The sequence below is a fragment of the Ranitomeya imitator genome, chromosome 1 (genome assembly GCF_032444005.1).
Source record: "Ranitomeya imitator isolate aRanImi1 chromosome 1, aRanImi1.pri, whole genome shotgun sequence".
NCBI lineage: Eukaryota > Metazoa > Chordata > Amphibia > Anura > Dendrobatidae > Ranitomeya > Ranitomeya imitator.
The window spans coordinates 1,128,519,634-1,128,536,225 of NC_091282.1; the positions used below are offsets into that span (position 1 = coordinate 1,128,519,634).

General features: G+C 43.1%; 1 protein-coding gene across 4 annotated transcripts in view; it reads right to left on the bottom strand.

Annotated features, from left to right (window-relative positions):
* Positions 1 to 5,005: 5,005 nt before the first annotated feature.
* FIP1L1 (factor interacting with PAPOLA and CPSF1) overlaps positions 5,006 to 16,592 on the bottom strand; it is a 76,049-nt gene continuing 64,462 nt past the window's right edge. For 2 of the 4 annotated variants that reach the window (XM_069744478.1, XM_069744476.1), the window contains 2 exons: positions 10,858 to 11,031; positions 5,006 to 5,354 (listed from right to left, as the gene is read on the bottom strand). In XM_069744478.1, the coding sequence (XP_069600579.1) occupies positions 5,213 to 5,354; positions 10,858 to 11,031 (316 nt within the window). In that variant the 3' untranslated portion in view covers positions 5,006 to 5,212. Of the gene's footprint in view, positions 5,358 to 10,857; positions 11,032 to 16,592 lie in introns of all 4 variants that reach the window. The other 2 variants (XM_069744477.1, XM_069744475.1) reach the window with 1 other exon arrangement.

A 16,592-nucleotide genomic window follows, 5' to 3' on the forward strand; every position in this document is an offset into this window, starting at 1 on the left:
AGAAAGCTAACCCCGCCCACACCAGGCTCTGTATATACAATGTCCATAGACAGTGAGCTGCCTATCACAGGAGGGGGCGTGTCAGACTAGCATGCACACATTGTTCTGTCCCAGCAATGAAAGCTCCCGATGCTAAAACAATCATTGCAGGCAAACTAAACCACAGAGCTTGATGAGAGGCATTGCTGAAATCTGTGTGTTAACCCCTACCTCATGCTGTCTTCAGCCTATACAGCAAAAACCTGCTGACTGATTCCCTTTAAAGGGTTCTCCAGTTTCAGAAAAATCCTGTCCTTAGGTGCAAATATATATAATTAGAAAAAAAAGGAACAGCACAACTCTAGTACTTATCTTCAGGTGCAGGGCCTCAGGCAACCAGTCCAGCGATTGCACCAAGTTTACAGACACTCAAAAAAGAGGCAGCACTCCATAGTTTAGGTGAAAAATGTGGAAGGTTTAATTGACCCCCATAGCCGGGCGACGTTTCAGCTCCATCTGAGCCTTTATCAAGCCTCTTTTTTGAGTGTGTATTATATATATATATATATATATATATATATATATATATATAATCTGCACTTTTCTCATCATCCCCAGGTCCAGCATTGTCTCTGCCGATGCTCCGGGCCTCTGTTATTGTCTGTAGTGTGATGTCGCATTAACAGTGCTGCAGCAAATCAGTGAGGTCAGCGGATCTTCCCGAGTAGATGGCACAAGACATTCAGCTAAGTAATTGGCTGCAGCGCTGTCAATGTAATATCACCACTGCAGACAATATCAGACACCAGAAGCTGAGACTCAGAAATGGACCCAGGGAGGGTGATCAAAGGACAGTTTGCATTTAAAACCGACTGCTACATAATAGTGATGGCTGAACGTCCCTGCGGCTGCATGTCTTGCAGATATTTGACAGTCACAACACATGCAGAGATTGCCTAACAGTAACTCATAACATCACGCTGTTGACGCTAACTTATGGATGTATTACAACAAAAGTGAACAAAACAAATCTAGCAACTGGGGGTACTACTAAATAAGCAGGGATCAGCCGAGCACACACTTAACAGTAAGCAAACAAAGCAGGAAAGAAGAGTGCAAATGCTTCGGGATCACCATGTAAAAAGTATTATCTTTATTACTAACAGCAAAAAAGAGGAGCAAGGAGCACACATAAGAACATGTAAGTAAAAACACTCGATTGTGAATAAACTAACAAGGCGTGTCCATAATAAGACCAGCGCCTAACCTCATCTGCCTGATATGAATTCACAGGGCTTCATACAATAACAAACATGCACAGCAAAAAGAGAACACATTATAGACCAATGTGATATCTGAAAAGCACTGGATTAATAATTGCACAGTAAAATGTTGTATTTGGCAGAGGTCACATCCATGGAATTGTACTGGGCAGTTATTAATCCGCATATTACATTAGTCTATAATTAGTGATGAGCGAATACACTCGTTACTCGAGCATGCTCGGGGGTCCTCCGAGTATTTTTTAGTACTCGGAGATTTAGTTTTTCTTGCCGCAGCTGAATGATTTACATCTGTTAGCCAGCATAAGTACATGTGGGGGTTGCCTGGTTGCTAGGGAACCCCCACATGTACTTATGGTGGCTATCAGATGTAAAAAATTCAGCTGCGGCAAGAAAAGCAAACACTGAGCACTAAAAAATACTCGGAGGACACCTGAGCATGCTCAGGAAATCTCGAGTAACAAGTATATTCGCTCATCACTATCTATAATCTGTTCTCTATTTTTTGCTGTCTGTAATACAGACTATATTTTTTTATATGGTGATCCCGAAACCTGTGTATTCTTCTTTCGGGATTTGTTAACACTGAATGAATGCTCGGGCGATATTCCTCTGGTCCTTAGACAGGTAATGTTCTGGGGATTTTCTATAGCGTTACACATGATGATCCTGCCAACACATCACGATGGCCAATACCATAGATCCAAATCATTCTGCAAAGGCTCTACATTTTAAAGGGACTGTCAGCACAGAATGACTGTTCACACAAAGCACAGGCGCTTGGTGCTCCATGGTGGGGCCAACCATTTATATACACCTTCACTCCTCGATTTCCACCCCGCTCTGCTTTGATTGACAGCGGGGGATAAATGGAAAACAAGCAGGCGATACTAATACAATAGAACGATTAAAAACAAACAGTTGCCAAGTTAGAAGTCCCCTTTCACAAAAAAACAAACCGCTAGAATCTCCAGTGTGAACATATCCTTAGTGTACACGTTGTATCACTCGTGTTATATACAATGGTTGTTACAAATGTAGCTGTCTGGACCACAGGGCTGGTTCACATGAAAGTCCACAAACATCATGCAACAATAGCGAGTGAGCCAGACTTCCTAATGACACCCATCGTGGCTCACGGCCATAATCCACCCAGGACGACTACTCTACACGTCCGAGTATCACAAGATGTGCCTGACAATAGTATTTTCAATACAGATCTCAAAGGAAACTCCTCCCCGTCTCCTTTCTAACTCTTCTGTCTTTGCTGTCGTATTTCTAAGGGTCGCTCTCTTACGTTACTATTTACAGATGAACCGTTTTGTATTTGTGAAGTGTAAATGAATAAAAAGTGATCTTTTTTGACTGGTACTTGCATGTCAAACCATTTAAACTATTTTTCTAATCTAGATAATGGGTTTCTACAAATGTAACTGTTGAATATTTTTTCTCATGTGTCAATGAAATTATTTTTTTGTAAAAGTATTGTTTCTTAAAATGTGTAAAAGTGAATACAGTTTATATTTGCTGTCAATAAAAGTCGATTTCATTTATATTCTACAACCTTTGAGTCCGTTTTTGAACGTCGGGTCTCTCTCAAGCAGTGATGTTCAACTATTGGAAAACTTCAATTTCCTGACCGGTAAGCAACAGCAGGAGACTCCCAGAATGGACACTAGTGCTCATAAAGTGAACCCGTCATCTTGGGAAACGGTCTTCACAGATCTCGGGTTACTCTGCCCGTAAGGGGCGTTACAATGCTGCCCAACCGCGAGTACTGGGAGAAATGAAGCTTTATTCCCTCCCGGGAGCGGCTCACCGTTCACTATATTGTGGCTGTAAGCACGCTCCAATGCTTTGATTGACAGATCACAGATGTGCTGCAGATCCAGCTGTCAATCAAAAGTGCCAATGTATATATATATATATATATATATATATATATATATATATATATATATATCCACAGTATACTGAGCGGTAAACCTAACCGATCCATGAACGCCTCCATGACAAAGCCGGCGTCTCCCGGGAAGAAATACATTTATTTTTTCCAGGTAGTTGAGCTTTCAGTAAGGCAGCGGGTAGGATTGTACTTCTATGTACCTACAGAAGAACCCCATATTTACATGTATATAGCATTATTGATAGGTTCCTTTTAAAGGAAGACTGTCAGCACAAATGACTATTAAAACTAAGCACAAGCGTGGTCAACTAATTCAGATCACCATCTCATCTACTGGTATTTAATCTGCTCCGATTTCCCATATCTGATTTTACATGATCCAAGACAAGGGCAGAGAGAAATGCAAAACAAGCAGATGGAAAGATGCACCAAGTGCTTGGTTTGAACAGTCATTTTGTACTGACAGATTCCCTTTAAGAAAATAATTTATACTGGACTAAAAGGTTATTCCCTTCTGGGACGTTTATGACATATCCTGTCAGTATGCAACAAATTGGACAAGCTGGAATATAATAGCTTCATCGATTTTGTCAGAACATTACATTTGAACAATGGAAACAGGTAATTATGGGGGGCACAGTAGTCCATGTTAGGTCAACCCCCTGGAGGCACATTACGGTAATGGCACAGATGGAAAATTTGTTTTGTCTGCAGAAAAAAAAAAGACAAAACGAATAGTCATTCAGCTTTACTACCCTGAGAGATGAGCCCCATGTGAATGGGGTGGAGGTTGAGCTTGCAATCATTCTCCAAGAGACTGCCGAGGATGCAAAAGTAAAGAATGGGGCATAGGTGCATATGCTCATTCAGACAGAGCTCTGCAAAGCACCTTTCTGGGGTTCAGTGTGGAGCGCAATCACAGCCCCAGCAGTAATTAAAAGAAATCTGTCAGCAGGTTTTGCAAACTGGTCTGAGAGCAGCCTGATGAGGGCAAACAGACCCTGAATCCAATGATGTATCACTTAGTGCAGCCTTTCTCACACAGAGTTTTTAGATTTAGCATTTTGCTCCCTGCCCACACCAGGCTCTGTATATACAATGTCTATAGATAGTGAGCTGCTCATCACAAGAGGGGGAGTGTCAGACTAGGAGGTATGCAACCAGATAGTCATAGCAATGATGAGCTCCTGGTGCTAATAGCGTCATTACAAGCAAACAGCAGCACTGAGCTGGAGAAAAAAAAACTAAATTCTGCTGCACATTTCAGAGTGCCAAGGGCCTTATAATTTCTTCATATTATAGATGACATGCCTGTCTTAGGCCGGGTTCACACTGCGTTATAGCAGCCCGTTCAACACATACGTTAAACGGGCTGCTGAACGCAAATGCCGACTTTGGCAACACGCTAGCACAGATAGAGCTAGCAGATGCGATGCGTCTGACATTGGAGTCAATGGCGGCGCTAGCGGACTACGTTACACCGCATTATGCCGCGGTGTAATGTAGTCCGTCTAACGGACTAGGGGAATGCAGTGTGAACCCGGCCTTACGGCGTCCATGACGCCATCGCAGGATTACCAGTTGTCATTCTCTGAAGCACTTTTGGTACCGGCGACACCCCACAAGACCAGGAGATATGGTGACCCAGTTGTATGTCATGGTAGCTCATATCTTGCTGCTGTGAAATACATTAACTATGAGAACTGACTGCTCAATGGCTGCCTGTGAGATTGTCACAAGATATCCAATACTATTCACTTTCTCGTCAATGGTTTTGATGTTGTGGCTAATCAGTGCAGACACACACACAATCACATAACTAATAATCGACAAAACATGAAAAAAAATCAATTTATTTTCCCCAGAAACCAGAAAAATACAAAAAAAAAAAAAAAAACATTGTGAATAAACATCATGCCAACAAACAAATGTTAAGATTTTTAATACCCTGTAGAAAATACTTGTATTTCTAACAACGGCATCCTGTCCCGTGAATCTGGTAAAATGAATAGTAGTTTCTGCACTGGCTGTGCGTTTCGCAGGTTTAGTCAGCAGTTGTCACAACGCTCTCTGGCTCTGGGGCAGGTTCGCCCCCCGTGTCTTTACCTTCTTTGCTCCGTTTGGATTTTTTGTGTTTGTGTCTTCTATGACTGTCACCTTCTTCACTGTCATGGCGGCGCCTGCTGCTGCTAGGAAAAAAGCACACAGGTACACGGTGGTTAGAAGCTTCATGGCTCAGTAGTTACCTGCACAACAAGCTGAAAGCGCACTTGTCATTTTTGGTGACTTCACAATAGGCTGCAATATAAGCGTACACGAGGAAAAGCGCCATTCTGGAAATAATATGACGTGTATCCTGCTTTTTACCTCTCCAATTTTCAATGGCTTCTAATCTAGCAGGTAGAGATTAGCTGCCATGATGTCTCCCACATACAACACACACACGTGAGGGATTCATTCTCACATCTGTGTAGCACATTTTTTTTAGAAGTAGGAGCATTGAGGGCATTATGCAGCTGTATTGAGCAGTGCGACTGTGAATCCAGCATTGCTAGAAGCTTGTAACAGATCTCTTTAGCTGCCCAGGCCACTGCCCTTAATATTGCTGTCTTTTGGGATAAGAGATGCCTTTGGCCCCCCTTAGTCATTTCAGGGAACCTCTCATGTTGAAAATGGTATCTGATCTGTGGGCGCATTGTTATATAGCAATGGAGTGGATTAGACTGATACACATCTTTGGGAAAAGTTTCACTAAAACTTGCATTTCATTCATTTAAATCCCTTCTCTTTGTACATATACAAGTCCATAAAGCGGTCCTATGCCGAGGTAGCTGTCAATCACAAATTAGTACCGCCCACTGGACTTATAATATGCAAGCAAACAGCAGGGATGTCAATGAATAAATTATATTAGTGCGCATTCTGTGGTTTGTTTTTTAGTCTATGGGGCAGTTCAGATTTTTTTTCCTAGGACCAAGTGGTCATCACGAAAGCACAGAGACTTGCCGGACACTGATCAGAGTTTTGGGTCTGTAAAGAAAAACACAACAGAAAAACTGAACAGCACCCGGATGCCATCTGTGTATCCAAAATATGCTTTAGAAACCTCAGTCTTATTTCATCCCAGAAAACCTGATGAAACTTATGGTAAACCCAACACGAACTCTGATCAAAAATACTAGTGAAACACGGACTTTTTTTTTTTGTGTACAAGAAAAGTCACCAGCATCAAAATGAGCCGTTATATTAACATTTTCCAGAAAACTAACTCTGCTCGGCTTCTTCTCTATACCATGCTGTCCACAGATCGGACTGCTTGTACGTTCCTGTAAAGGTTGGGTGCATCGGTCATCTGTCATGTGAGAATATGTTCTGCCACATTTAGGGTATTATCACATTCGACAGGTTTCTGCAAGCAAGAAATCAGCTACGTACATGTTCATGGATATTGGCAAGCCCCACTCATGAATAGTACAGTGGCAGACATTTTTGGAAAAGTCTGCTTTCTATGAATACACAACTAGTAGAATACAAAGTGTGGAAAATCACATCCATGTAATTAACTAAAAATGTAAAGGTTTGAAAATTAAGCCTTGTGCTTTATATGTTTTTATCTAGAATGGATGAGAAAGCAAAAATGACTAAGAAAACCAGTATAAAATAAAAAAGAACATTTTTTTTACTGATTTCAATCATTTTATCAAGCAACCAAACAGGAACCATCACAGAAAATGGAATTTTGTAAGGAACAAATCATGTAGCAACTTATAAATGTACAATTTTTAATGTTTATTGAACCAGCAAGAACTTTTAGAAAGAACCAAAGCCATTAATCAAAAGCTGACTGGGAACATACTGAAACCATTCTGCGCATAAACACCAGGTGGAATAAACTTACTGTAAAGAGACATAACTGCCCGCTGAGACATTACTGAGTATCCTGTGCACCGGGCCGCACAAAAAAAAAAATAAGGAGAAATTGAAGTGTTCTTCTAATTTGCAAACAATCAAACAAATCTACTTACTAGAACAAAAAGGCAAACCAATGTGAGTGAGCTGCTGGACGTGAAACTAGTGATGAGAAACTGGGCTCAACACATAATGAATACCAGGGTCCGCTGAAACCACACTAGTACAGCTAACATTCATCCCGACAATTTGTTTGGGGGGTTGTCAACCATTTTAAAGAATGCAAGTGCGTTTTCAATGCTGAAAATTAGTTACATACCGTATATACTCGAGTATAAGCCGAGATTTTCAGCACACAGCGGAGCTGTGTAATAATACTCACCTGCTCCTGGCGCGGTCCCTGCACATCCATGGTTCACCAGCGCCAGCCGCTTCTTCCTGTAGTGAGTGGTCACATGGTACCGCTCATTACAGTAATGAATATGGACCCGACTCCACTCCCATAGGGGTGGAGCCGCATATTCATTACTGTAATGAGCGGTACCATGTGACCGCTCACTACAGGAAGAAGCTGGCAGGGAAGAAGGAACCGCGCCAAGAGCAGGTGAGTGTAACACAGTGCGCGATATTCACCTGCTCCCCATTCCACTGTTGGCGCCGCTGCGTCTTCTCAGTCCTCTGCAGTGACGCTTAGGTCACAGGGTGCAGTGACGTGATTAGTGTGCAGCGTCTTCTGCCTGAACAGTCAGTGCAGAGGATGGGAAGACACAGCAGCGCCGACGGTGGAACAGGGAGCAGGTGAATATAGCAAGTGCCGGGGGCCTGAGAGGTGAGTATGTAATTTTTTTTTTTAATCGCAGCAACAGAATATGGGGCAAATGTCTGTATGGAGCATCTTATGGGGCCATATGCAGCATTATATGGGGCAATTATCTGTATGGAGCATCCTATGGGGCCATGTGCAGCATTATATGGGGCAAATATCTGTATGGAGCATCTTATGGGGCCATGTGCAGCATTATAGCGGGCACTTATCTCTATGGAGCATCTTATGGGGCCATAATCCACATTTGTGGCGCATTATACGGGGCATATGTGTCTATGGAGCATCTTATGGGGTCATAATCAACATTTGTGCAGCATTATATGGGGCATATTTAAATATGGAGCATCTTATGGAGCACATCATAAACTATATGGAGCATTATATGGGGCATCTTATCGGGCCCATCATAAATACTATGGAGCATTATTCAATATGGATATTCAAAAACACTTAAACTACTGATGTCTCAATTAATTTTACTTTTATTGGTATCTGTGAAGGATTACCCCTACCTACCACGTCCCCAATCCGTGACGTCACTACACAGGCCCAGCTCTCCGGCGCCCCCTTTGTCTCTCAGGTCAGTAAAGGAACTGCACCTAGAGCAAATGGCCGCCGGGGAGACTGCCCTGTTACCCACACTGGGTATTCTAAGATTCGCAATCAGAGTAAAAGGATCAGCCCAAAATTAATTTATGATTTAATTGCCTTAAGGGCGCACTAGGTAATTACAAGAAATATACAATCACAATATATCAAGAGTTACAGTCAGAGTACAATATAACAACAATAATACAAGGCTTAAAGGTATAGAGCTGGAGGTCAATTTACCAGGTTGAAGGTCGCTTGTGGAAGCCGGGGGGGCATAGCATTCCGCAGGTCCAAAACTTAGTTGCCGGGCAGCCCCCAGAAAGCATGTGCTTGCTCCCCCCTCTGGCTGGCATACCCTGTTCCTTAAGAAATCATCATAGTCTTCTTCTGTGGAGTGAGACCCTCCCAGTGACCTCAGCTTCTTCTTATACCTGGCTGAGCCCCCCTGCCTGCAGCTGGGTGGGCTTAGCAATCTCCACCCCCTCTGCCTCCCTGCAAGATTTATTCCCATATCTAATAAATGGGATAACTTCTCTCAGGATGATCGGATCAGCACACGGGCAGTACCAGCGCCTGTGGTTTGTTCTGCCGGTCGTACTGGGATCAAACCTGGACCCATTCGGTCCCTGTGGGAGGCTGATCCCTATATCTCGGGTTTCAGACCTTCCACCGTCACGGGAGTCACACTGTTGGATGCACAATTTCTTTAGGGCAAGGAGAATATTTTTTATGAGCCTGTACCTCGGACGATGCGTCCATAATTCACAATTCCATGTTGGAGACGGTTCGGCTGGGCTGCCATAATAGATGTGTATCCAGTGGCCACTTGGCATGCGTGTTTTAATTAAGTCCCCAAGCATTTCCAAGCCCCCTGCTGGCGTGGTTTCCTCACAGCTTTGAAATACCGTCTACAGTTTACATTGAGCTCAGCCCGTTAGCATACTAATAGGAACTTTATTCAGGGAGAGAAAGGTGGGGGCCAGGAGCCCTCCTGTGACCAGGAGACAAAATGGAGTCACGCCAATCTGTTTTAGTATGCCCGTCCAAAGATGGCGGCTGTTCCCTCATCACAGTATCTTTTTATTTTTGACATTTACCGGTAACTGCTGCATTTTCCACCCTAAGCTTATACTCGAGTCATTAAGTTTTCACAGTTTTTTGTGGCAAAATTAGGGGGGTCGGCTTATACTCGAGTATATAGGGTAATTAGGATTTAAAAAAAAAAAATTGTCAAAAAAAAAAATTTGCTTAAGAAAAAAAAAAAAAAAAAAAACTTTAAAAGGGAATTTCTCTGTAGCACCAGCCTTTTAAGCCATCTATATTGGCATGGGCATAGAAAGCTGAGTAAAATGATACCTTGAGATCTGCAAACTGATATCTTGTTCCAAAGAAATCCATTTTTTTATGTTAATGAGATGACCGGACATAAATGTCCCTGAGAATCTGCTTCCAGAAATTATTTAAAATGAAAGGAGGCGTTACCAGTGTGAGACGTGTAATCAACTGACCATCTGCTCTCCTGATCTCACTGCCGAGCTGTGTGTGATTATACCCAACACGGTTTAGCAGAGCTGGGTTGCCTGCCATAGTGCTGGCAGCTCTGCTGCAGAGCTGGGTTGCCTGCCATAGTGCTGGCAGCTCTGCTGCAGAGCTGGGTTGCCTGCCATAGTGCTGGCAGCTCTGCTGCAGAGCTGGGTTGCCTAGGTCTGATTATAACTAACACAGTACAGTCAGTGCTGCTGTATTGCACTTCCCCCACACCGGCTGTGTAAGATGGACGCTGAAGCACTATGAGAGGACAACTGCTGCAAATGTGTTTGTAATGAAAGTGAGTTCAGTTCTGTTGTACTGTGTTAGTTATAATCACACACAGCTGTGCAGTGATATCAGAAGAGCAAAGTGCCAATCACACTGGTAACATTATTCATTTAAAATAAGCTCGAGGCAGATTCTCAGTTGCTTCCTATGGCCTACCAGCCCATACAGATGGCTTAGGAGGGTTTATCTTACTGACAGATTCCCTTTAAAAAGCTAAACTCACAATGTTTTTAAAGGTGGTTGTCAGGAGTGGAGCGACACTGTTGACATAACATATAGACATACCTGCCAGGAAGCGCGCATGTGTCCTATTCTAATGATATGGAAGTGAGCAGCACCAGACAACCCCTTTAATGCCAATAAATGACTCGAGGTTGTTTTTTAAATCCTGCCTCAACGTCATCCACTCAGACTGTCTTAGAAAGTATAGAAATTCCACCATGTTGCATTTAACTAAATCGTTCAAAACTTGCCTTGGGCAAGAAAATAATTCATCTTGTCCTTGATGAGCGTTTTATAGTTCTAGAAAATTAAATTGATATTACCTTCTTGATGATTTATGGCGTGAGGACTCTTCCTTTTCCCGATGCCTCCTCTCTCTGTGTCGCTCCTCCTTCTCTCTGCTAATTCTCTCCCTGTGGCGCTCATAGTTCCTCTCGGTCCTCTCGGTTCTCTCAGTTCGCTCACTGTACTCTTTGTACCTGTATCGCTCTTCTTCACTGTAAAAATTGTAAAGACAAATACAGTCACTCAAGATCAAAGAAATTCCAATTTTTGTTTGGACTTAATGAAAATTATGCACAACTTGATGGTCCAGAGGAAATTGGTTAAGGACCCAAAACATTAAAAGTTGGCAGTATCGGCTGATATATAATATGTATGGGGGAATCCAGGAGATGTCAGGAGGGAGGAGTACGGCCTGCTAAATTTCGGCAGCTGATCGTTTTGTTCTGAGATACGCCGCTGCCAGAGAAACGTGCTAGCAGCCCTTGTACAGAACACAGCAAGATGCTCCTCTGTATGGGAGGCAGAGCGATCAGTCAGCCGACAGCTAGCTAACATGTGTAGGGGGCTTTATTTTTCACCATTTTCCCCTCAACCATAATGACGCAAATTACTTCTGCTCCCCCGTTCCCAAACTGCAGCCAATCAGTGAGGTCAGAAATACTGCCGGTGTAGACCACACTAGCTGCTGAACTCATTGATTGTCTGCTAACAGAAACCAGGCAGTGTCGGAGAGTTGGTGCTAGACCCGGGGACGGTAAATAATACTTTTTTTCTTTATAGAAACTGTAGCCTATGGGAAAGCTTTCTGAAAAGGGACACCCTCAAAATGTTCTGTTCCCTTGCAAACATGGGACTGAATGGTTTTAATATGGATCACATTGACTAATGAGACATACAGCAAGATGGTATCACAAGAGATAAGGACCAGATGTGGTCTGCGAGGGTAGTTTGCTTCTCTTGATGTACTGATGTTCCTATCATTATAGATAAAGAGTCTTAAACTGTGCGAAAAGAGTTCAGGAAGAGATAATTGCTCTAGATCTTACTGGAAAAATAAGAATTAATAAATTACAAACTGAAACATCCTGCCTTACATGGTCAGATATGCCAGGGTGTTGGGCAAGTATCCACCACCTGTGTATAGTCCCATTTACCTAGAGGTTTTGACCTGCTTGGTACAAAGTGCAGCCATATTGGTTGTCACCTGTGAATTAATGGCACAAAATAATAAAATTGGGATATTTCATAGCTTGAAGATGCTGACAAGATCATCGATCGTAACTTTCTGTTCAGCTAATTCAAGGACAGAAATCACCACGACTGCGTTTACTGTGGTTAATTTTAACAAATATGACTCCTAGAGAAAAAAAACACTAATATTGGGCGCAATAGCTATATTCCCCATCCTGGAGCATGGGAAAAAGGAGGAAGATACAAACACTACAACATACAAAGTGCCATGCACATGCTGCTCGTGGACGGATCTGTAGAGGACGGAAGAGCAACGATGGCGGCAAGTGAGCCACCGTGCGGTATGTATGCTATAAACGAGGCTTCTCCATACACGGTCATCATGGGTTGTATGAAGACCACCATTTAATAGGGCGTACAGGGGGAAACCAGGCAGCTGCCTATGATGAAGCATAAGGGAGGGGGTACAGCACCTAAACTCCAGGCAAAACTTCAACTTAGCCAAGTTTAACACTATATGTGAAAATAAGACTCACGGTTCTCCAGACAACTACAAATGATGGAAGTGTAGTGCTGGAGTAATGATAAAATGAAGGGACGCCTCCTCATCGGCTATGACGAGGGTAATTGGGCATGAAACCTCCGGGCTTTCTTTGTCCATACTGACCAGACTCTGCAGACAGCCAACGATGAACATTGTGTGCCGAGCCTTCCTAAGATGTCACATCCTGGAAACTGCATCACTGCCGACAGGGAAGATACACTTCACAGCCATAAAGACTGGGAGATGGAGAGTGAAATTCCTGCTGTACAGTGACTCCTGCAGATCTGGCTCTCGATATGACTACGTCATGCTGTCTGGCTACATCCAAAGGCTTTGGCACAGGCCACATGTTCGGGTTAGCCACGTCTGCGGAGCGCGCAGCACCACAACATGGTGTTTAACAAGCGCTCTGCGTCTGACAGCAGAAAAGTTATGCTCAACACATCAAGTGATCATGAAACTCACTCAAATCACATTTTTGTAGAAGTCCTCGGCATTTATTCTCATACCCCTCTTTTTCAGGGCGGACACCTGAGCAATAGATGTCCCTTTAAGCTCAGCTAATCGAGTGTTCATATAAAAAGAAAAAAGCACCAGGCAAATGCAGAATAGAACCATGGACTATAAATGGATGAGCATCTGAAACAGCAAGGGCTTGTGCAGAGTTTTTAATAATTTTTTTGTAACTGGGGGGAAAAAAAAAAAAAAAAGAGTAAGATTTCTCATTCACATGGTGTTTTTTAACCCCACGCATTTTTTGACTTGAGCATTATTTATGTATTTTTTAAATGTAGCAAGTCAATTGTTTCCGCATTCTTACTGTAGTTTTCCCGCACTTAGATCAAAGAGAAAAGCATAAAAAAAATACACCTAAAATGTGTCTAATTTTCAACGCAGTTTTCTGTCATTAGCCAGCCTTTTTAATGCAGGAAAAAAGCTAATAAAAAAAAGGCTACACATGAAAATCCCCTATGGTAGCTTCACATTTGCAGTGTACGGTTGCTGCATGTGCCAAGTACATTACTGCATACGTCAAATGTATCACAGACCCCGATTAGCCTGATGGAGACAAACCATGCAATGGTCTCTGGGACATGGGCATGTAAACCGCCTCTTGGTGGCCACCTTCAATGTAACCGGTCACTTGATTCTACAGGCAACACGATAGCAGCCAAGTATATTTTTCTCGGATATGCTACGTTTGAAAAGGTGATCAGGAGTCATGGGGAGAGACGAGACTAGTCATGCGCCCATGACAGTCCATTCTTAAGAACTTCTTCTGAAGGCCTCCCACCCAGCCAACCAGTCTCCTACATTGCATGGACAAGGGTGAAGAATCCTAAAACAGCTGAATGAAAATAGAGGCCTTTCCCTTTAGAGAAGGGCACGGCTTGGCGTTATAGCTAGGATCACGTAGCATGGCCCTTTAAAGGGTCTGTGTATATGAACGTATATTATATGTGAAAATATTTATAAACAGTCTATGGGCGATGAATGCCATGAGAGCCTTTACCATGGTATCTGTAAGAGGTATATGTTGGATTTCTCAACTTTAACCCAAAAGCCACTGCAAATGAAAGCGGCATAACCAGCACATCTATACGCCCAACACTAAAAATACCATGCGGCAGCTGTCCTTCATTACAGAACCTTAATTCTGCACTGGAAATAAAATCATTGATGTGGAAAATGCATGTATGCATTATAAGAAACTAGCATACAGCCTAACCGTGAGTAAGACCAACATGACGTTCTCCTGGCCACATGGCTGTCTTTAATCATGGCAAAGGCTGGTTCACTCAGGAAGAACATATGGCGGTGGTTGGAGAGGGAGCCATTTAAACACAGCAAAAGGGGGGGAAGGAAAAAAAAGAAAGTGGAGGCCTCCCGTTAGCAGCCTCAGTGTTTTCATAGCTGGCGGGAGCAGAGAGACTTGGCTTTGTCTGGAAGCTATTAAGTCTGTTAGGGTTAACTCCTTGAGATCTAGGGGTAGGGAGTAGAGGCCAGCGCCCTGAATGGGTTAAACAGAAATGCTCCTTTATGTTTTGGAACAGAATCAAGGTGTCTGTTCAACATATGTGGACAAGACTCCGAAACTCCAAAACATTCCCCCTGTAATTTGTAACACAAGACACACGCCATTTACAGGACCAGATCACAGCGACTACGGAGAAAAACAAGAACGTTCCAGTCGCTGGTGCCTAATCTGCGCAGATACCCTCCGTATTTACCGGACACCGCAAACTATGGGGTCAGCGCAGGGGGAGGGGATATACTCAGCCGGAATAAACACCAAGCAACACTGACTCCTAGTGCAATGTGCTGGCAGGGTCGGGGGAATGACTGCCATGTGAACGCCTCCAAAAGCCAGAACAAGGGAGGAGGCAGCTTAGTTATTACATAAAGAGAAAGGACAGGAGGTCGGCCTTGGATCTATTCCTTACCATAACCCCTTACTCTGCTGTTCTGGTATCTCTTTATGTAAACAGAACATTAGAAAAAAATACAATTACATATAAAGTGGAGGATACTCAGGGATGTTTTTTTTTTTTTTAATGGTGAAAAATTTGCAAAACCAATTTAAGGCTGGCTACTTATACTAAAGTACATGCAACGTGCACCATGACATCCCCCTAAGGGGTTACCAACTGTGTGAGCCCCCTCAGCCCGAATGCCACCATTGCTCCATTACCTCCTCACACAGCAGACCCCATGTATACTGTCATGTAGCATCTTAGGAGCCATAAAGAGCATTCTGAGCACCGTGTAACAGCTGTAGATGCACAACAGATACCTACATATACAGTACAGACCAAAAGTTTGGACACACCTCATTTAAAGATTTTGCTTTATTTTCATGACTATGAAAATTGTACATTCACACTGAAGGCATCAAAACTATGAATTAACACATGTGGAAGAATATACTTAACAAAAAAGTGTGAAACAACTGAAATTATGTCTTATATTCTAGGTTCTTCAAAGTAGCCACCTTTTGCTTTGATGACTGCTTTGCACACTCTTGGCATTTTCTTGATGAGCTTCAAGAGGTAGTCACCGGGAATGGTCTTCCAACAATCTTGAAGGAGTTCCCAGAGATGCTTAGCACTTGTTGGCCCTTTTGCCTTCACTCTGCGATCCAGCTCGCCCCAAACCATCTCGATTGGGTTCAGGTCTGGTGACGGTGGAGGCCAGGTCATCTGGCGTAGCACCTCATCACTCTCCTTCTTGGTCAAATAGCCCTTACACAGTCTGGAGGGGTGTTTGGGGTTATTGTCCTGTTGAAAAATAAATGATGGTCCAACTAAACGCAAACCGGATGGAATAGCATGCCTCTGCAAGATGCTGTGGTAGCCATGCTGGATGAGTATGACTTCAGTTTTGAATAAATCCCCAACAGTGTCACCAGCAAAGCACCCCCACACCATCACTCCTCCTCCATTCTTCACCACCGTGTCTTCGCATAAAGACACGGTGGTTGGAACCAAAGATCTCAAATTTGGACTCATCAGACCAAAGCACAGATTTCCACTGGTCTAATGTCCATTCCTTGTGTTCTTTAGCCCAAACAAGTCTCTTCTGCTTGCTGCCTGTCCTTAGCAGTGGTTTTCTAGCAGCTATTTTACCATGAAGGCCTGCTGCACAAAGTCTCCTCTTAACAGTTGTTGTAGAGATGTGTCTGCTGCTAGAACTCTGTATGGCATTGACCTGGTCTCAAATCTGAGCTGCTGTTAACCTGCGATTTCTGAGGCTGGTGACTCGGATAAACTTATCCTCAGAAGCAGAGGTGACTCTTGGTCTTCCTTTCCTGGGGCGGTCCTCATGTAAGCCAGTTTCTTTGTAGCGCTTGATGGTTTTTGCCACTGCACTTGGGGACAATTTCAAAGTTTTCCCAATTTTTGGACTGACTGACATTCATTTCTTAAATTAACGATGGCCACTCGTTTTTCTTTACTTAGCTGCTGTTTTCTTGCCATAATACAAATTCTAACAGTCTATTCAGTAGGACTATCAGCTGTGTATCCACCAGACTTCTGC